The sequence below is a fragment of the Centroberyx gerrardi genome, chromosome 14 (assembly GCF_048128805.1).
Source record: "Centroberyx gerrardi isolate f3 chromosome 14, fCenGer3.hap1.cur.20231027, whole genome shotgun sequence".
NCBI lineage: Eukaryota > Metazoa > Chordata > Actinopteri > Beryciformes > Berycidae > Centroberyx > Centroberyx gerrardi.
The window spans coordinates 11,538,665-11,560,097 of NC_136010.1; the positions used below are offsets into that span (position 1 = coordinate 11,538,665).

Consider the following 21,433-nt stretch of genomic DNA (forward strand, 5'->3'; position numbering starts at 1 on the left):
CGGGACAGATCAGTGAGAGTACTAGCAAGAGGGCAGGTGATAACAGCAGGCACAGATAAAGTCCCAAGTGCACCTTGTAACAGCCTGTCTCACCACATCCTGAGAGAGGACACAGTGGGCAGAGTGCTACATTCTCCATCACTGACAACTGGATGCCTTCTGGTCTACATCCAAAATAAGAATAAAGGTTTAATAGTCATTCACAATGGATTCCTCTCCCCGTTTTGCATTAGAAGAATATTGTGATGACTGACTTCAAATTTCTGCTTTCGCATGTAGGCCTGACCTAGCCCGGCCTAAATTAGAATCATGGGTTTGGCTGCATGGTAATTGACTTCAGTTCATTCAGCCCTGGGTAAACACTTCCAAGGAAGATAGCTATCTCTACAACAGAAAATGTCATCATGAGGTTATTTTTTTATTGTTTTGATTATGTTTTATTATTATTTTCAACATTATATTTATGAATGAATATTTTTTTTATTATTATTTCTAACATGAATATAATTTGTAATCTCATAAAATTAGGCTTTTTTTTATTTTTTATTTTATGATTCTAATAATAATGAAAGGTGGCCACTAAGAATCAGCTTTTTCCATGAATTCAACATTTTTGTTTCAAATGGGCCCAACACCACAAGCACTGACCCTGACCTCAAACAGGGATGCAGTCGAGGTAAACCCGTCTAAACTCAATTTACCCATCTTTTTAATCTGACATAAATCTTTGTGACATAAATTCATAGTATAATCATAATACGTAATATCCCCATAGTATTTTAATGTTTATAATGTGGGATATGGTCTTCATAAATTAATATATTTTCTGAGAATATATTTGATTTATGTATATAATAGTCATTGTTTGCCTCATGATGATCACGGACTGGAGGATGTAATCATTTTAGCACTACATCACTGACCTCGATGTAAGAAGAGGACAAGCACAGCACGGAGAAAACAAATGGCCCTCCCCTTTAAAGCTGCACGCACACCCCTTTAACCACGTCACTCGCCTGGCTGGCTGGCTAGTATCTGGCGGTGTGGTGTGTGGTTGGACTGTGGTTGTGTTTCAGGTCGGGCCGTGTTGATAACGACACACTTTGGACGCATTTCATGTGGAGAGATGGGAATTCTGAAGAAATGGCTCTAAAACAGATTACCTTAACGTTACTGGCCCTGTTTGGGTTAGTAGCTGTCGGTAATGGTAAGTTGGATCTGTGTACCTCTCCGGCTTTTGTCTCGATGTGTTTTGTAAGGCGGCTTTCCCGGACTGGGCATCGCCTGTTGTCGCTCATCATCATGGCGCTGTGTATCTGGGATTTGGCTAACCTTATCTAGCTAGCGTTAACCTTATACGGCTTCTGTTTGCATGAATCAGAAGCCGGTCTGTTTGTTTGCAATTGATTGTGATTTTTATTGACTGGCAATAGCCGACGTGTTAATTAATATTATTGAACATGAACCAACGTGAAGCAGCTAAACCACAACAACAACATGGTGGGTTGTTTGTTTCGAGGCGGCTGCTAACGTTAGCTTGCTAGCGAACTATCCAAAGTTGAATATTGTCAATAATATTGCTCCATTTGCTAGCTACACGACTGAAACAAAATCGTTTCATTGCATGTGGCCTATGGGAAATCCAACTGGGGAATATTAATCTACAAGCCGCTGTTGATGTTGAAGTTATCTCTCGGCGGCTGTTATGCTAGATATTTACAAAACAATCTCGTCGGCTCGTGACTATATTTGGGTGTAGTAGTTGGGTACAACAGTGTTTGATGATAGTGAATATAATAGTCAGTGTTATCAGTCACATGTTGTCAGCATTGGTTTCCACGTTGCAAACAAGAGAAACCAGTCATTCAGTGAAGGCCTAGTCTGTGCATGAAATATGTGTTTGTGAAAGTAAACAGTGGTAACGTTACTTCTTCCATTCGTGTCCATTTGTAAGGAGTGAAAAGGCTGTTTAGTGGCCTCTAGCAGAAAGTGGATGCTGGCATAGGGTGACAACAGCCGTGCATTCAGCCATCCCAGACAGAAGTCAGAGTTGAAGTCTGGGTTCATTGTGATGGAAATGTGGCAAGTGGGGTCTTTTGAGGCGCCAGTTGTGGGTCTGCCACAGCCTGAATCCTCCCTGTCTGCTGGAGCAGCTGATACCCCACTCCACACCATAAATGAGTAGCTACAGCTATAATTGGGCATATGGTGCACTAAACTTGTGTTTTGTTTGTCTCTGCAGCATATCTACTGATCTTCGACTTTTCTCCAAAGAGGCTCGTCCCAGTTTTTCATGTAGTTTTAAGGGATTTTCATTTGAGGCACAGGGACATGTCTTGGGTTGGGCAGGCCCCCAGTTCTTTCGCTCTTCCTGTGATCTCCGCATTTGAAGCCGTCTTGCCTTGTTGCAACTTGCCACTCAACAGAAAAATGAGATACTGAAAAGACAAAAATTAACCCTCTCTGCCAAAGTAAATATAATGATTGCACCACCATCCATTGGTATGGATGTATGTGGTGTTTTTAAATGGGTGAGTCATCCTTCCAAGAATCAGAGAGAAATATTCCTCCCCCGCTTAGTTTAGATAAGGGCACGGTACACCAAGGTTGGTCAGTTCATGTAAGAACTGCTGGGAAAATGATTAGGTGCTTTTATCGCACCTGAGTGGCCAGTTTGTTTGACTGGGTTACTCCAACGTAACAGTGAAGTGTGAGGGAGAGTGGGGGAGGGTGTGTGGCCTGAGCAGACAGGGGGTGATGATGGGTTTGTCCAGCTGGCAGGGGCTGTCGTGCAAGGGGCCCATGAGTCTGTCTGGAGCCACAGTTTCACACCACATAATGGATTATGCCACGACAAGGCTGAAACCAGACAAACCTGTAAGTAGCTAGGCTAGAACAGATTCCAGGCTATTGGTGAGTGTATGGCCGTATGGGAATACTCTTTACCCACAGGTTTGATGAGTTTGTCACGTGTTGTTGACTTCATAAGGATTGCAGTCATTGGTGTTATGGGCCTTACATGCCTGTGTGACGCAGTCAGGTGCTGGGTGCATAGAACAGAGTAGCAATGTGATATGGGCACTGTGAACTACATTGACTGCCGTGAGGCAGGGCGCGTCCCTCTCTTTCTCTCCCGCCTGCTCCTTTCTCTCTCTCTCTCTCTCTCTCTCATACAATGGACCTGGATGCATTATCAGAATTTAATCTGTACTTTGTTATCTGTGGTCCCACTTCTGCTTCCGCTTGCCCTCTGCCACCTCAGGGTAGTAAAGAGAACTTTAGCACGGGCCGTGTTTTTTATAGGTTAAAGGCTCTGCACTCTCCTTTTGTAGCTGTTCAACACACTATCACCACTCCTGCCAGTCTCTGTCATCCCCTGACGTGCCTCCTTTAAATCAAAGAGAAAAGTCCCTACTTCTCAACTTGTAAACTGAACTGTCTACGGAGTGCAGAACTCGGCTACAGGTGCTGTTTCATGTCAAATTTGATGTGAAGGGGTTCAGATGGAAGAAGCACAGCCTAGTTAGATTAGAACATGTGTACACCTGCCTATCAGATCAGAGCCAAGGGAATGTACGGAGAAAGCTTGGCACTTATTGGGTTCAAAGGTGTGTGTGTGTGTGTGTGTGTGTGTGTCCTCACACCCCACCTGGGCGTGTGTCTGTAAAGAGCAGAGAGTTGGACAGCGGAGGGGGAGAGATGTTGTATTTCCAGCTGGCATAAGTTTCAGAAAGGGAAAGTTGTTTTCAACCATGCAGCAGTTGTTGTGGTGTGCTCTGGAAAGATGGAAAGATCGTTGTTGTGGCTGCTCCTTGTAGCTAAATTCTGATCAAATGAAGTAGCACGTCCTCATCTAGACGTCTAAATTTAACGTCAAAGTTTCAGGTTATTGTCTGGCCCAGCGACCTACTCCTTCGTAATGTTTCTGTGTTTACCAACAGTTTCTGCTGTGTGGCACTGAGCCAGCCTGGGTCAGGTCAGGTCTGGAGTGGTCCGAGTCTAGTTTTCCCCCCCATAATGACCAGCGTCGTTAATGACCTCCGTTGGCCCGGAGGCACGGGTCCCTAATTGCTGCAGCAGACAGCGTAGCCTCCGACTGACCCGCTCCACCATTACTGATGTTGGACCACAAGGGAGTACTCCCACCGCAGAACCAGCAATTTCACCTTTGTTCGCTCTACTTTTCCATGCCATTTATTTACGCAGGCCACTTTGTCTTTGTGAATTGAGAGTGTGTTCTTCTACGTGATGGTGATAAAATGGCATCTGGCTTTTCTGCCATAATTTAAATGTAATTAGGGGGGGCTTTGTTATTGTCACGATACACCTAGACAGATCCGGTAGCTATGTGAGTTCATGTCTATAGGGCTCAACCCGATACCTGTCCTCCATTACATGTCTCTTTGTAGAGGTGTTTGATTTGTTTTTTTGGCTGCTGTTGGAATGTAGATTAGACCTGCTCTGCCTCGTAATTCTCTGCTGGAAGGTGTTCAGTCTGCTTATCTAGTCTACTCCGGTACTTCCCAACAATGATGTGCATTGATTGAATGCTGTGATCCAGAGTCTGGCAGATAGGCTATTGCTTGGGGAATACAGTATTGCGGTATATTACCTACCCTATACCGAGCTAATGCTCTTAGTGCCGTTCATACCTTCTCATGTATTTATCAGGGCTCTCAGGAAACACCATTTTAAACAGACCACACACGTGCCAAGGTTGAAAAATGTAAGAGCACCGGAAAGAAAAAGAGTATGATCGTGGAAAACAATTAAAAATACTTTAATAATAATCCCTGTGATGAACATCAATACGCAAAGGTGCTCCTTTTTTGGGTAGCAAATATTTTATTTTAGGAGCATGTAATGTTGCTGTAAACCCCTGTGTATCTTGGCGTGTATTTGTTAGGCCTACACAATATTGAGGCAGGGTGATGTGGACAAACTTAATATCATGATAATCATAAGAAATTATTTCTATATCAATATATAACAATATCTGCCAACATATGTAAAATCACGTTAAATAATCAAATTGATTTTCATCGCATTGAATGGCCTGGCAATATTAAGTATGATAAAAATCTGTAACTTTGAAACAATATTACCTGATTTGTTTCAGATGTCATTTTATGGAAGATTTTAATCAGCATTTGCTTTTTATCATTAATTTAGACAACAGAATTGTGTGTCATAATAACTCATTTCAACACAATATGATTGTATTGAAAGATGATGAACAATAATATTGACGTATTGCCCAACCCTACACAATAGCCAAAGTAAAATGCGTCAACAGTCATAAAAAGGCCGTAACTAGAGGACGTTGTAAATCTTATTTCTGGGCTGCTAATACGTGCAAGTGTAGGTTTGTTTGCGTTTTAAACTCATGTCGCATGGAAGATGCATTGGCGTAAGGTACTGACGCATACTGGGGCGTTTTTGGAGTCAAGGTATACCAGTCTGAGAATTTGAACACCAGCCTCAAATCCAATGCGAGTAGCCCATGATGTCACTTGTACGCCTCTGAATTCATATAGGGCAGCAGAGCAGACCGGATGGGATTTAGCCGAGAGGGTGGTGGTTGGTAGAGATAGTAGAAGCAGCCCAGCCCCAGAGGCTTCACTTTAGAATCAGATCAGTAATCTGACCCTGAGATGCAGACAAAGGTAATGACTTTCCTCCTTCCCCAGCATTGATTAGGGCACAATTGTGGTGTGTGTGCGTGCGTGTGTGTGTGTTGCACTCACGCTGTCTGGTGGCGTCTGCTTGTCTTGATCAGCTCTCAGTCTGGTATCTGTATGGATCTAATTTCAGCCAGTGCATTTTGGTAATGGTGCTCTGCTCCCGGTACACACGCATGCACGTACCGACTGTCTCTGTCTGCGCTGCCTAGCCCCCGGAAACCCTCTGTGTTTGTGTAACCCAGCCCCCCCTGTACCAAGCGCCCTTAAAATATTTTCCACTGACTTCATCATCTTATCATACTGGAAGGTTCACCTCTGTTGTGACAGGGTTGCTCCGTGTGAGTAGGTCTGAACAGCACATGCACACACACGCACACACACACACACGCACACATACACAACACGGTCATCAAGGTTAGTATGTAATGCTGTTTGGGGTGAGACTATTCTGTGGTTTTAGGATCTCCCACAATGCTCTCTTCTTCTTAGCTGGGTCCAAATTAGGGAGACTCTGGTTATGGCAACAATGTTTTATTAATCCCTTCCTCACTATGTCTGCCATTTCCTGTCTCGACATGAACGGAATGATAGGAACTTCACACTAGAAGCTCAAACGAATCATCTTTGTGCTGTGTTCTCCCTTTTTTCCCCTGTTCCCTTGTCCTGTCCTCCCCCCCTCTAAGTCAAAGTCTAGACTGGGTTTTAATGATGGTCGCAGCTGGTCACTTGGGCAGACCCCAGTCGCAGCTGGGGGGTTCTGTAAGTCCCCCTTGTTACCCTCTATGCTGCCCCCCACCCCCACCCCTTATTGTCCCGCCCAATTTGAGACCACCCCCTACCCTGTCTGGCCCGGAGCAGCCCCAAAACAGTGGGGTTGTTACTGCTGCCCCCGTCCCCTGTGCGCCACCCATCCCCCCTCTCTGCTCCATGCTGAAGTCCGCTCCCCCACTCCACTCTGCTCTTTGTTCAGACAGGGCCAGTCCAATCCCTCCTCATGTCGTCTTAATCTCCACACAAAGGCCCAGTGTAAGGCCACCAATTATGTGGATACAAGAGCAGAGTTCACTCAAAAACCACACACCCGGCTTCTCCTCAGATCCGTGTGTATTTAGGCTGGATATTACTCCTGCAAGTCTAGTTTTGTACAGCTTTTATGAGGAATATTGAATCCAGTGCGTTGCACGGAGCACTGTGCAAACAACATGGCATTTGGATTTACCCAAATGGGCTATGATTTCTTATTTGCACATTATTTGATTGTATGATTTGCCAGTGCGCCATCTCCCATGACATCAGTTTCGGTTTTACCTTGCGGTTTATTTTTTGACGCCTTAGTTTCACATCATGACACGTTTTTTTAAATGGTGCTGTCGCTTGTTTGTGTGGAAGCAAGCTACATATTGAATAGTTGAGTGAAGGCCATAACGAAAGGGAAGACTTGCCGCAAACCAAACTCTTGGTAGACCACAAACCATCCATTGCAGACTCGAGGAGGGAACGTGTGTGTTTTCAGCCATGTTCGGTTTCCTTCCTGAGCTTCTGTCTGTGTGCCTGTGTGCCATCTGTCTTACCACACACACGCTCTTCTAGATGATAGATGTGCCTGTTCGTTCCTGATTGTAATGTTCTGATCAGGTCGCTGTTGTTAATTTATTTCCGTATATTGGTGCCATATGTGAGTCTGTCTGCCATGAGGCCCTTTTTTATAGCGTGTAGTTTGATTCTTGTGTGTGTGATGTGGAGAAAACTCTTGCTCTGTTAAAATGTTCACTCGGTCTTTGACATAGATTGATTCAAAATGGCTCCTGTCTGGACTCGCTGAAGATTGATTCATTTTATTGTGCCTGAAAACAAACAAATAACATGTCTATGACAAATGTTTTTTCTTGAGAAGGAGGCTAAGGGTAGGAGGGACTCGAGCCATCTGAATTTGACAGTGAATATCTAGAGTAGCCCAGCTTTGTAACCTACTCCTGTCTTCTGCCTTATTTAGTTAAACTATTTGCTCCATTAGGTTGCAGATTAGTGTGATGTGGCACAGGGCTTGTTTTTCTCTCTTTATCAGGCCCAGCCTGCTTCACCTCTGTGTAATCTGCAGGAAATTCCATCTGCATGCGAACTGTAGTGAATTTGGACACACTCCACCAAGAGTTCCTGCCACTTTCCCGCTCGCCTCCAGGAGAGTGAGAGACACAGACACACACACACACAGATCAAACAGATGAGAACTATCACCGAAACACGGGTTCACTTATTCCGCTTACATTTCCAGTTACCACTCAGTGGACAAGCATAGACACATCATCAGCAAACACGCTACATGCAAAAAATGCTCCCACACAGAATGCAAACTCCCACAGCTCAGTTGTGTGGGAATCACTCCTATGACACTGGGGTTTGTGGTTTTGGACACATGGATGTTACATGCAGATGGCGCAATCAGTGTATCTGTCATTGTGAGGAGTGAGTTTTACTAAAACTGCACTAAGAAAAATCCTAACTCTGTGTGATTGCTCACTCCCAAGGAGTGAATGGTAAAATCCACTGGCATCTTTTGAGAGAGACCCCAGTTGGGACAAGCAGGGCAGAGGAGTGAGCTCATCTGGTCACAGAAACCCACAGGAAAACACACAGAGGATTAGTGGAATCTTCCCACTCTTAAAATCTTTTCTTTCCTCTGGGCTGGAGATTGTCAGTGGTCCAACCAATGCTGAGCCTCTTTTTTTGCGAGAACAAGGATGGAAATTCCTCCCTGCTCTTTGTGTCCTCCCATGTTTGAATGAGGTGCCATTTGTTCCCTGGGCTTGTCTTCGCTAAGTCCATAGTGATTAGTCTTGAGTGGTCCAGTCTTTGTTCTGGCCAAGCATCAGCACTTGGCCTGTCACGCCTCACTCACGGCCCTGTTATCTGTCAGACAGTTCGTCATTTACCTCTGACTGGGGATCATCTGAGCTCAGCCACTTCCCCTGATGTTTTTCCCATGTGAAAACTAGTCCCATAGTCCCGCAACCAGCCAGCCATGCCCGGTCCTGCTCTGCGCTCTATTTGTGAGTGGAGAACCCAGGAAGAAGTCTTTTGTCCTGACCTTACTCTAAATGAGAAGCATATGCGCTATGACTCAAAATCACATTTCAGTCCAAATCTAATCAGTTTGCAGTTCCGTGCCCTCCTGAGTTGCTCGACCTACTCTGGTTCCGATTTAGATGTGGCAGATTTGTGCGGACTTTCTGGCTCTAACCTCATTTGAGTGTGTAGATGGACCGCTGTAGTTTATTATGGGGGCAACGGGAGTTCCATTGTGCCAGCTTTAATAAGTCCCTGCACAGGAGTGTGCTGTGTTTAATAAAACTCCCGTCTCATTAGCCTAAACAGTGGCAGCTCTCTCAGTCAGTCTGAGAAAGACAGAGGAGAGGAATGGAGCAGAATGCTGCATTGGGGATTTGGCAGGAGCCCTCTCCCCTTGTTGGGTTTCACTTTGTCTGTCCCACTGGGCAGGTCCATCTCCACCCAGTGTGTTTGGGTTCATCTGCAGTGGAGGATCTGATTTCAGGGCCGCCAGGGCCGTCTGGCTGCTGCTGCTAAACTCCAGGCTCTGTGTCTGCACACCACAAATGCCTACCACTGAACGGGACACTGAAGTGTTTGCATCCTGGGTTGGAATTGTGGGATTAGCTTGCCCCCTGCTGGACAAAATGGAGAAGCCCTTCTTAGGGGTGAAATGGATGATAAACAACCTTAATTTGTGAAATAGCGTTCCTCCTTTAAAATAGTATAATGGGTAGTCTAAAATAGCACCGACCTTGTGTAAGTTGTAGGCTAATTTTATTTGATATCTAAACTACTTAAGTAGTGTTTACAAGCAAATGAAACAAACAATACTGCTCACATAGCGATGTTTGCCAGCTTATATGTCTTTGTAAACCTTTTTCTTTTACCTCACTGCTGTCTGATAAATCTTAACTCACCAGCCCACTCTCTTTCTCTCCCCCAGCTCTACGGTGTAACTGCACCAACTGTGAGAAGACGGGCTATGAGTGCGAGACAGATGGCGCCTGCATGGCCTCCACGTACTACATCCAGGGGAAGGAGCAACACGTACGCATCTGTATCAACCGGGACAACCTGGTCCCCCCCGGGCAGCCCTTCTACTGCCTGAGCGCCGAGGGCTTGCTAAACACACACTGCTGCTACGTGGATTACTGCAACAGTGTTGACCTCAAAGTCCCTGGTGAGGCTCCCTACAAACATCGGAGCCCTTGCATTTGAATGGGGGTGCTACAGGTTTCCTGTTTCAATCTGTTGGATCGAAAGTCACCTCTGTTTGTTTCTCCATCTCCTTCCTTTTCCCATCTCTCCTTTCTCCTAGTCCCAACGAAAGAGGGCTGGTTGACTCCGGGAAGCTCCTGGGGGCCGGTGGAGCTGGTGGCTGTGATCGCGGGGCCGGTGTTCCTGCTCTGTGTGCTGCTGATGGTAGGCGTGTTCCTGTTCCAGTATCACCAGAGGGCCTACAGCCACAGGCAGAGGCTGGAGGTGGAGGACCCGTCCTGTGACCATCTCTACTTGGCCAAGGACAAGACCCTGCAGGACCTCATCTACGACATGTCCACCTCCGGATCCGGCTCCGGTCAGTACGCAATGCCTGCCTAGTGTATAGACATAAACTCATAAAAAAGTTTGGATTTGGCTTTGTTCTGTTTTTTTTTGTTTTGTTTTGTTTTTTTGTTTTTGTTTTGTTCTATTCATGTTTTTGATGTCAAACAAATAATAAAAAAAATACACTGAATACAAGCATGAGCATATATAAGCATATAAGACATATCAGTTACCAAGAGATGTCACGTCACACAGAACACATTGACAAGACAGGAAAGAAAATGGTCCAGTGTTTTCAGGAAATTCACATCAAAGTGTTAACCAGGATTTCCCTTTTTTAAGCCAGTGTTTCCTTTTTTTTAAAGCAATTACAGTAACAGCACAATTGTGCAAATGCCATCCTATAAATATCCAAACAAGAGCCATTCGTAAACTGCAACACCTACTGGAAATGATCCTGGACTGGAATCCCCCAACATCTAGAAAATAATGAGTCTGCAAGAAACACTGGTTAACTATTTGTTTGTGTGTGTCTGCTGCCCCCTGCAGGCTTGCCCCTGTTTGTGCAGCGGACGGTGGCCAGGACCATCGTGCTGCAGGAGATCATAGGGAAGGGTCGTTTCGGCGAGGTGTGGCGAGGGAAGTGGAGGGGAGGAGATGTGGCGGTGAAGATCTTCTCGTCCAGAGAAGAGCGCTCCTGGTTCCGGGAGGCTGAGATCTACCAGACAATCATGCTGCGCCACGAGAACATCCTGGGCTTCATTGCAGCAGACAATAAAGGTTAGGACTTGGACCATCGATATTTACATTTTAGGCATTTATCCAGGTTGATGACATTATGAGCAAGCAATAGTAGAATAATCACTTAAGAGGAAAGTGCCATGACAAGGTGAGATGGAGAGGTAGAGTGGATATTTGTTTAAATTTTGTTTTATATTTTGAAATTCAATACAACAGAGCTCAGCCTTTGTTTGAACTTCCATTACTCTAATTTAATGACTCCTATATCTTTAATAGCATGTTCCCTGACACTCTCATTGTCTTTTACTCTTTGTCAGACAATGGCACATGGACTCAGCTGTGGCTGGTGTCAGACTACCATGAGCACGGCTCGCTTTTTGACTACCTGAACCACTACTCCGTCACCATCGAGGGCATGATCAAACTGGCACTGTCAGCTGCCAGCGGCCTGGCACATCTACACATGGAGATCCTTGGCACTCAGGGTGAGATTCGCAGGCTTGTTAAATACACACACACACACATTATAACGAGTAAACAAACGAACGCAGCAGGAACACAAATCCATACAAAATAGTTATTTATATTCATCAAGCATGCACCATTTCTGCCGCCCCACTCTTGAGCTCTTGATGCAGATCTAGTGACGTCACCTAATGTTATCCTACAGGTAAGCCTGGCATCGCTCACCGTGACCTCAAGTCTAAAAATATCCTGGTTAAGAAGAATGGCATGTGTGCCATTGCTGACCTGGGCCTGGCCGTGCGGCACGAGTCCATCACAGACACGATCGACATAGCACCTAACCAGCGCGTGGGCACTAAGAGGTACGGGTTTCCCCATTTCTCTCTCCCGCTCACACACACACACTGTTACACACATACATAATCATACATCAGGGTTCCCACAGGCCTTGATAATCCTTGAAGGTTTGTGGATTTGAGAAAAATAAAATAAGGTCATAATGTGTTTATTTGGTTTTTTTTGTTTTAAATGGATGTATAGCCTTGAAAGAGCTTGATTTCTTTTTTTTCCTAAATTAAAATATAGCATTAAATTCATCAATATGCCTCAGCTCTCCATCCTAGGATCAACACTTCATATCCTGAGGAAAACCCTATGATGGATATTTGTGTTGATATAGCAGCAGTTTTAAAATGATTTCACCATGATTTCTTGACATGACAAGATCATGAGTAATAAATGAGGCCTCCATGATGTCTAATTTTGACTAATGTCGTGTTACCCCACAACATGCCAATTTTGAGTCCTTGAATTACTCCAAACAAGCGAGTGTTGGAAGCCTGATTCATTACCCAATAGTTGACAAAATCTCACTTGGTGCTGTTACTCATTACTGTGCCGTCCTTTGTGCCCATCCCAGGTATATGGCTCCAGAAGTCCTGGATGAAACCATCAACATGAAACACTTTGACTCCTTCAAGTGTGCCGACATCTACGCCCTGGGCCTGGTGTACTGGGAGATCGCACGTCGCTGCAATGCTGGAGGTAAGACGCACTAGCGCATGCTGCTGGAACAGGAATGCTCTTTATGTGATTGTGATGCAGTGCCGGACAAAACTGTGAACGCAGTGACTGAGCAGGCTTCCCCCGCTGTGCGCCGCAGGTATCCACGAGGAATACCAGCTGCCCTACTTCGACCTGGTGCCCTCTGACCCGTCCATAGAAGAGATGAGGAAGGTGGTGTGTGACCAGAGGCTGAGGCCCAACGTGCCCAACTGGTGGCAGAGCTACGAGGTATCTCATACCGATTGACTGGTTTTCCTGAAAATGCAGATTCAGATTGAATTGGTTACAAAACTAAAAAGATGATGTTTTGGCCATGAAATCCTCCATCACAACTTCACGTTGTTTCTTTTGTACTAACTAATAAACAGTGCTGTTAATGGGAAGAATATGACACCTATCAAAAAAAAAAAAATAATAAGATTCAGACGCTATAAAAGTAGGCGGTTGGGTGTTGCAATTTAGCATTAGAAGTCCCCGCAATTTTGGGGTGAATTGGAAATACCTGAGGTTCATTATTCAGTATTTCTAAAATACTGTATATACATCTGGTGTTATCATTTCAGCCCTCCATCCTATAAAAAGCACCATAACTCATTTTGTTCTACCGTTTCATAATATATATATATATATATATATATATATATATATATATAGAATATCATAGGTATCACTTTTTTTCTCATTTTAGAATAAAACTCCTCAAATTTTTTTGTAAATATAACCCATTTCCTGATATGGGAGAGAAACTGGAGCAGACCGATCTACTTACAGCCTTTACTGACGTTTCGACATCAGCTGTGTCTTCATCAAAGCTTTAACCCGTCTTCTCTCTCCCGCCCAGTCGCTGCGTGTGATGGGGAAGATCATGAGGGAGTGCTGGTACGCCAACGGAGCGGCCAGACTGACGGCCCTGCGCATCAAGAAGACTCTGTCCCAGCTCAGCGTGGAGGAGGACGTCAAGATGTGAGCGGCCGGGGCGGCGGAGAGCGCAAAGCGGCAGCAAAGGCGCGCTGGAGACGCACAACCAGACCACACTCCCATAGGAAACAAACACTAAAGACAGACTGCAAATGAAAACCCTGCCAGTTTTAAAGCCACACTCCAAGTTGTGACAAGGCCTACCTCACCTTTTTAGCCAAAACTACTGAGAATCACCCTCCCTTCCTTCCTGTCCTCCCCCCATCCCACCTCCCTCGTGTTTCCCCCCCCACCTCCTTCAACCCCCTTCTCCATGGGCCACAACACTACAGCACTACCACTGTTAATATCATCACACCCAACCTTTTTTTTTTTTTTTTCCTTCGTTTTCATTTCCCATGGCAGGAATTATTACTATTGTACAGTGACGGGATCTTTGTTTGATATTTTTTACCTCTCTGAAATTGTCCCATGATGGACTAACCTTGTCCAGAAGAGTCAAGCATGTTGTGGGTTTTGTTAAGTTAAAGAATAATCCAGATGACGTAATGTCCTGTTGTCCGTGCAGCGTCACATTCTGTTGCTGCGAGTGTGTGGGGAGAGAGGCTGAAGCACTGTTTTCCCAGAGTATTTCTGTCGTATGTAAAAAGGCATCAGACATGTTGCCTGGACTACTAGCATGTTTCAAAGAGACTGCAGGCACGCTGATGTCCTCTGGGACAGGCTGTAGTTCATTTGACATCATCTGTTATTGGACATTTGGTAGTTAAAGCATGAACAGGCAGATTGTTTGTCCCCCACTTGAATAGCCCACAAAACAGAAATGAGTTTTACTCAATTGTAGCCGCCTCATCCTGTGTGAAACCTGCAAGTATCGCATGCCGGATGGGGTCCAGTTCTGATGTTAGTTTGAAACGTGGCAGGGATAATGTTTGGGATGATTTATTTTTATTTATTTGTTGATAGTTTTATTTCATATTGATGAACACACTGTGAGATGAGATGTGACAAGCCAGTGTCTGATATGAAAATTCATGTTCTAGTTCAGTCCCAGTCTTCACCATATTATAGATGATAGATTAGGGGTTATTACATTCATTTAATAATTTACTCAGTTCAAATATGGATGTTACCGTAACCTCATTGGTGATAGGCAACGACATCATGCACACTGAGCAAATAAGAGGCGTATGAAATGGCAATGAAAAATACTGTTTTTTAAATATATTTTTGTGTTTTGTGTAAAGACAACATGATGGGTGTTTTCTTTTGACTTTTACATTAGACACTACTGATGATGGGTACATATGATTTGTATATAAAACATGCATTTTTCCTTTTTATGCCACAAGCACCAGTTTGATATTTGAACAGTGACTTTGCTTGAATGGTACTTTCAGAAGTCTGTCGTTTGATCTATCTGCATGGTTTCTAACTGTGCCAGGAAATGGACTGTCATCTGCTGGATTTTTATTTTTCACTTGCTACTCTTCTAGCAGTTTGGTGGTACTACTGATCCCAGTTCATTTTGCTGCAAGTACTTTTTATAATTGTTGGAATTGCTTGTTGAGTTCTTGTCAGAGCTCAGTAAACCAGATCTGTTTTTATGTCCTCTGGGGTGGCATCTCCTTTTTGTTGACACTGGAATATTTAGGAGCATCATGTAACCTTGAACTCTAATCTTGCCAATGGCTATTTATTCAGAAATAAAGATAAATTCTGACAATTCTTACAATTGGATCAGATCAAACGTATTGTTGGATGTGAAATGTGATTCAGAGCTTCGGCCTCCTAAGATGGACATGCTGTAAAGTGAAACTGCATGTTGTCATGCTCCTCTGTGGTCTGCAGCTACGTGAAACGCGAGTCTGTTTGTGTTTGCAGACGAGATTATGAAAGTATTACACCGGCAGTTTATCATCCTTGGGCTCTGCACTGTTATGTCCACATGGACTTGGGTTAATGTTGTTAGCATTATGTAATGGTTATTAACACTTGAACCGGGAACTGTACAACCAGAATCAATGTGTCATGGTAGTACCTTGTTATGCATGCTGTCTCAAACACTGGCTCCTCAGTCTCCGCTGAGGTGGTGAACTACAGTAGATGAACTTAGACTTGTCTTTCCCTCTGCCTACCTGTTGTTTGTCTTGTTTTTTTTTTGTTTTTTTTTTAAATATAATTTCCTTTTTGTTGGGATTGTTGGGCGTGTATACCCCAGAAATGTTGCTGCTACTGTAACATGGGTAGAAGTTCAGCAGGTGGAGCGCAGTGGAGAGGGAGCCGGGAGGGCAATGGGAGACCGTTGTCAGGTGAACCAAAATGTCAAATACTCCTGTCCATGTTTGGTTTGTTGCCATGGGTATTTTACCATCAGACGTCCTGTTCATAAGTAATACTTCAAGATTTCAAAAATCATGTCATGCAAATCTTTTCAGAATTAGTTCAAAGGTGTACATAGATGATATACAATAAATACCTTTTTTTCTTATCGGTGGCTCTGTTGTTTAAATGTCCTGTTCCTTTATGAGGTCATGCAGTGTTTTCATTGTCAACAGGGGCGTCAGATATGGAAACGTCTCATGATCCGATTTAACGTCCATAAGTAGACATTCACTATATAAACTTTGGGCTTGACATGAAATAGTTTGCAGATCTGCACCAGGTTTTAACCTAGAAGGAAGAATGAGGAGACAATTATACCAATTTAATGCATACGCTGATGCTACTTAAGTTTTTGTGCTTCGCAAAACAAAAAAAGTAACCGAGACATATTTAAAATGCATTTTATTTTCCTTTACAAGAAATAAAAGCAGACAAAGAAATAAGATGATGGGGAAAGGGAGGGGAAAGCTGTATATAAAGAGATGCAACCTCTGGCGTCCTCAAAAAAATATGTACAATTCAAAATAATATCCATACAAAACATGCCACATACAATAAAAATGATCATTATATTTATTCATATTCCCTAAAAGTATCTCTGCTGTACAGATGCAACATCTTTTTAAAAAGTAGGTTAGGTTAAAAAAAACCTTCAATTTGAGCAAACTCTTTATTAAATTATAAGATATGCAGAGAACTTAAATTAAGATTCAGAGAAGGTAAAAATTATTCAGGCTAAAATCCAGTGAGCGGCATAATGTCTTGTCATGGTCTTCCCTTGAAATAGAAACATACCAAAAAATATATATATCACTGCCTCAGATACTTGATCAATATCTACCACTTTAGAGAAGTTCTCCATTATACTATGAGAGTGCAATCCATTACCAGGTAAGTATGGGATTAACTTTGAGTATTACATCATAACATACATTAGGCCAAGTAACCATTTCACAAGGTTTACCAACACATTCACTTCTATAGGGAAGATATAAAAAAAAAAAATTAAAAAAAAGCAAAACACTAATCATAACAATAATATCCTAGGGAATTCAAGATTTTCCATTCAAAGAGTATACTAATCCAATTGTAACCAATTAAGGGACAGGTTTTGGTAATCAACGAGCAGTAGCATAAATAAAAAAAAAAAAAAAAAAACACATGAACAATATTACATAAATACACAAATGCTATGCACCATTGTACTGCTTTATGCAATAAGTGATTTTCATGTCTAATAAGTATGACTTTCCACATGGATCCTTTCGCAAACAGTTTTGTAATTACCTCGGCTTCTCGTCCCAATTGATTGGAGAAGACCAGACATTTTCACATACCTATTTTAACAAACTTGTCTTTGAGAGCTTATAGCAAAAACACTAATAGAAAAACAGGTAAATGCAAAACACTCTGGTTCATATACATATCAAGATATTAGTTTGCCATTTTACATATATTTATATATATACACAGCTTTATCTTTATGATAAAATGATATCCAGTGGTTGAATTTTCTCAATTTTATTTCTCTACACTTTGACTTTATTGATTACAAAGGGGTTGGATAAAGAGTTTGCTGTCCCCTAATGCATATATATACAGTTTGTACAAGTTTGCATTTTTAAATCATGTGAGGTCTTAGGTTAGGGGAAGGAGGAAACAAAGTAGTATGGGAAGGTGGAGTTTTAGTAAAGCTCCCTTCTTTAAAGACTTATTTTTTCATTCATCTTACATAGAAATGAAAACAAATGCCCTTTTTTTCCAATAAGTCTCCCCCTGCCATCAGTTCAGCCTAAAGAAGACGGTACCACCACTAGAAAAACCACACTACAGGGAAGTAGATACACTGTAGGCTGTACTCAGGCAGAGGAAGACTTACTACAGTAAATTTTAACAACAGTCCACTACATGATACAGAGAGGAAGAGGCATGATTCAAGGTTTAAGGTTGAGTTGTTAGGGAATAAAAAGCGTTTTTTTAATGGGATAATAGTCGTGCATCCACCGGATAGTTTTCATCAAGTGGAACTTAAATGCATGAAGCGACAAGCAAATGTTTCCTTTACTTGGTTAACTTGAACTTGACAGTCTTGCTGAAAGACTTAAGTATCCTCCTGTGATCCTAAAGCCATTTACTCACACCATTACTCTGTCTTAAGCAACTTAAAAAGGTGGATGTTATTGTGCTTTCACACAGCTAAAAGCATGGTTTCTAGATGCATAAATAGAGAGAACAAAAAAAAGCTACATGAATATCCAGGATGATCTGGTGGCATACAGGACACCTACTAAGCTTCTGATTGTGATCTTAATGCAATATCTTATCAAAACTGTCATATATTTCCTCTGTATAAATAATTCATGAATAATAATAATTATGTTGGCTCATTATTGTAAATCGTCATCAGCATAGAGTAGATAGAGCAAACCTGCTGCTTAAGATTCCCTGCTTGTCCGAGAAGGCTAAGCCCGTAAAAACATTCCCCCTTTCCCCCCCATTCCACAGTAGCAGTTAACAGTTTTTATACAAAGCAGTCACTTCCCACTAAATCAATGAGGTAGACTGGGTCCAACTAACCCACCTTTAGACTCCGTACAGTCAAAACATCTGGTGCCTCTGGAGCCACAGGTCAATAGCATCTCAACTTTTATATTAACTTACATCTTATCCATCGATCATATGTAGTTCTACACAAGAGCCACATCAAGATTGTCTAGCTAGCCAATATCCATGTTGTCTTCATTGATGACTTGATGGGAAAGTGTCTTTTTCCTGGGAGGTGAGGGGGAAGTGGGGTAGGAGAGGAAATAGGTCCGACTTAAAACATAAAAATGCATTAGTTCGTTCTTAGTATTTAAAATGGCTTTTTGTCGAAGCTCCGGGTGAGCTCTGCGCTATGAGTATTGAGATCAGACAGAAGAATAGGATCAGAATCATTTGGTAGATGTTGAGGATTGTTTCCAGCCACTGTCAGCTTATCGAGAGCAGTAGAGGGGGGAAAGGGTTGCTTTTGGCTGAGGAAAGGATAATTCACTAATCCAAAACAGAAAAGATCGTCCCACCGTCAGGCTGCTGTTAGTGGAGGTGGTCGGTTGCTTTTATCGGTTAATGCTCTTCAAACCTTTGGCTACAGGTGTCAACGCTTTAGTCTTTCATTGATGGAGGCCTGTCCTCCTCCGCGTCTTTCAGAACAGCTTATGCACTGGGTAAGTAGGATTCAAAGGCTTTGGCGCAGGAGTGTTCTGGCACCAGTGAGAAGGGAATTCTCCATCGTTCTTTCTCCCCGTTAATTCATCCACTTTCGGCAATTCCAGGCGCCACAATGGCAAGGGATCTTGTGCTGATCATCCTCGAAGTCAAACTGATAGTCGTAGGTCAGCTGAAATGAGGAGATGGAGATAGTTAAAGGCTGCCTAGATTATTCTGTTACGTCAAAAAGTTACACAAATGATAGTGAAATGAAGTGGATATGTAAGGTGGCCAGGTTTCTAATGCACTGCACCTCTTCTCCCTTAGGGATCCTGCGACTGGAGATGATGATGATCTTGTCCTCTTTGTCAAATGTTACAACCTCTGCAACACAGTTGGGGGCACAGGAGTGGTTGACATAGCTGGAGAGGAGAGAGAGAAAAAAAAAAAAGTCAGTCATAGATTGGTCAGGAACGAATGCGTTAATCAACAGACAGGAACAAATGCGTTTTCACACAGCAACACTCACCGAGCTGGGCCGCCTGTCAGCGTGGCATCTATCACTTGTTCGTTGTTGATACGGAACATGTAGATCCCACGGTTCTACAGTAGAAGTAAACAGAAAAGATCTGATCCACAGAACACTGCTGAAAGAAAATGCTGCTATTCCCATGGTTCCTGCATGTTTTTCATTTCACAATTCCAATTTTTCCCAGACCTAGATTTCTTGACTGGATTGGAAGATTTTGGTCTGTGTTCAATGTGATACATGTTGATAGTGGCCAGGCAATATCACTTCCTCACTGAAAGCTATTCCTCACAACAAATGTAAAGTAACTGTGGATCTACAACTACCTAAAACGTGCCATCGTGTATCTGGACAGAGCAATTCCCAAACTTTAAGAAACTTTAACAAAATTGTTTTTTCATGCATATTCAGAGCTTCATAGGAACCTTGTATTTTGTAACAGAGCGTTCAGCTGATGTACCTGCTCTTCGTAGATCTTCTCACGGCGATTGGCCACCTCATTGCGGATGACGGTCCCGATATACTCGATGACCATGGTGTGCTTCTCCAGATCCTTGGCAGCGTACAGACCCAAGCCTTGAATGCGGGAACGTGCCAGATACACGTTGTTCTTCCACTCAGTCTTCAGCCGCCGGTACTGGGAGGACTTGGAGTGGACAAACTGCTTGCTGTATGGCGTGTTGATCTCCCCTGTGAAGGTACTCTGGTAGGCCTTTGACATGCTGGTGCTGTTTAGGGTGTGAGGCCTTCAGACACAAACAGGAAAGAAAAAATGTTTCTAAAACTGAATGTTCCAGTCCAATGGTGCATTACCGGCATTTAAAAGCAATAAACCACCGGAGGCCATGCTTCACAGTGATTTTAGAACAGCCAAGAGGGTTTTACTCCGCTTCACGTTGTGCCTAACAACTCCTTTTACCTGTCCTAAAAATCACTGTAAAGCATGGCCTCTCATGGCTTATTACTTAAATAATGTTGCCTTACCTCTTGCAGTGTGTGGGGACCTTGGGCTCAGAGCGAGCACAGCCGGTGGGGTTGATCATGAGAGGGAGCTCCATCAGAGGGTGGCGGCCATAACGGAACTGGTAGTTCTGGCAGTTCTCCACTCCAGGCAGCTAAACACAACACAAACACCACCAATGTTAAGCATGGACTTTGTTATAGTCCCACTGAATCACAGTATGGTAAGTAAATCATTTGAGCCTATGTACCCTATTGGTCACCAACAACTTTTAGGCTGAATTTTATAGGTTTGGTCAGATTTGTGTCTGATGAATGGTTGTGAATGAAAGTTAGCAATTCTTGACGACCATCTACAAAGAAGGTACACATGGATTTAATGCTCACTGCATACACTATGAGCTCATAAAAGTTGTATCTTTATTTTATATTAAAAAGTAGTATAAATAATACATAAAAATCAAACTATACATCTCATTTATCAATACTATTTGATATATGCAACAATACAGATTCTGTTCAATGCCATGGTGCCTGGATAGAAATGGAGGGAAAGGACGTGACCGGAAAGAAGGAGAAGGCAGACAAGATAGGAGACTTGTGATGATGTATAGTACTTTCTCAGTAAGAGAAATTGTGGGAATTGTCTGAGTTAAGACTAGTTAAGATTCATAATTACGGTCAAATCTTTGCAGAAGTACATCTTTGTTCTATTAATTAGATAATGCTCAACAGTGATCAGACATGATTTGTAGGAAATTATTGGAAAATAACGGTTATACATCATAGTGAAGTTTGATAGTACAAAGTTATAGAGGAGTGAAGTGCCTCATCCCCTGACCGACCTACATTTGCCTCTTGATAACCAATATAGATTTTATTGGGGTTAAATTATCTAAATGGG

The 21,433-nt window shown here is 42.9% G+C and overlaps 2 protein-coding genes across 2 annotated transcripts in view; one reads left to right on the forward strand and one right to left on the reverse strand.

The window, feature by feature from the left end:
* The first annotated feature begins 1,051 nt into the window (after positions 1 to 1,051).
* acvr1ba (activin A receptor type 1Ba) lies at positions 1,052 to 15,957 on the forward strand. The gene is made up of 9 exons (XM_071906762.2): positions 1,052 to 1,207; positions 9,676 to 9,912; positions 10,051 to 10,308; positions 10,827 to 11,057; positions 11,336 to 11,503; positions 11,689 to 11,845; positions 12,403 to 12,527; positions 12,646 to 12,776; positions 13,390 to 15,957. The coding sequence occupies exons 1-9, from the start codon at positions 1,117 to 1,119 to the stop codon at positions 13,513 to 13,515; spliced, it is 1,524 nt and encodes a 507-aa protein (XP_071762863.1). The 5' UTR covers positions 1,052 to 1,116; the 3' UTR covers positions 13,516 to 15,957.
* A 281-nt stretch (positions 15,958 to 16,238) lies between these two features.
* The window catches only part of kmt2d (lysine (K)-specific methyltransferase 2D), a 32,326-nt gene continuing 27,131 nt past the window's right edge, over positions 16,239 to 21,433 (reverse strand). The window contains exons 51-55 of the mRNA XM_078288018.1: positions 20,554 to 20,684; positions 20,030 to 20,315; positions 19,570 to 19,643; positions 19,354 to 19,462; positions 16,239 to 19,230 (exon numbers count right to left, since the gene is read on the reverse strand). Coding sequence (XP_078144144.1) covers positions 19,138 to 19,230; positions 19,354 to 19,462; positions 19,570 to 19,643; positions 20,030 to 20,315; positions 20,554 to 20,684 — 693 coding nt within the window. The 3' untranslated portion in view covers positions 16,239 to 19,137. The remainder of the gene's footprint in view (positions 19,231 to 19,353; positions 19,463 to 19,569; positions 19,644 to 20,029; positions 20,316 to 20,553; positions 20,685 to 21,433) is intronic.

What these genes read in the sequence shown, in the direction of transcription:
- acvr1ba (XM_071906762.2), top strand. Translation starts at nt 1,117, where the DNA reads ATGTGGAGAGATGGGAATTCTGAAGAAATGGCTCTAAAACAGATTACC. An exon ending in TGTTGACCTCAAAGTCCCTG is followed by an intron (nt 9,913 to 10,050) that starts GTGAGGCTCCCT and finishes CCTTTCTCCTAG; the next exon opens with TCCCAACGAAAGAGGGCTGG. An exon ending in ACTGGTGGCAGAGCTACGAG is followed by an intron (nt 12,777 to 13,389) that starts GTATCTCATACC and finishes TCTCCCGCCCAG; the next exon opens with TCGCTGCGTGTGATGGGGAA.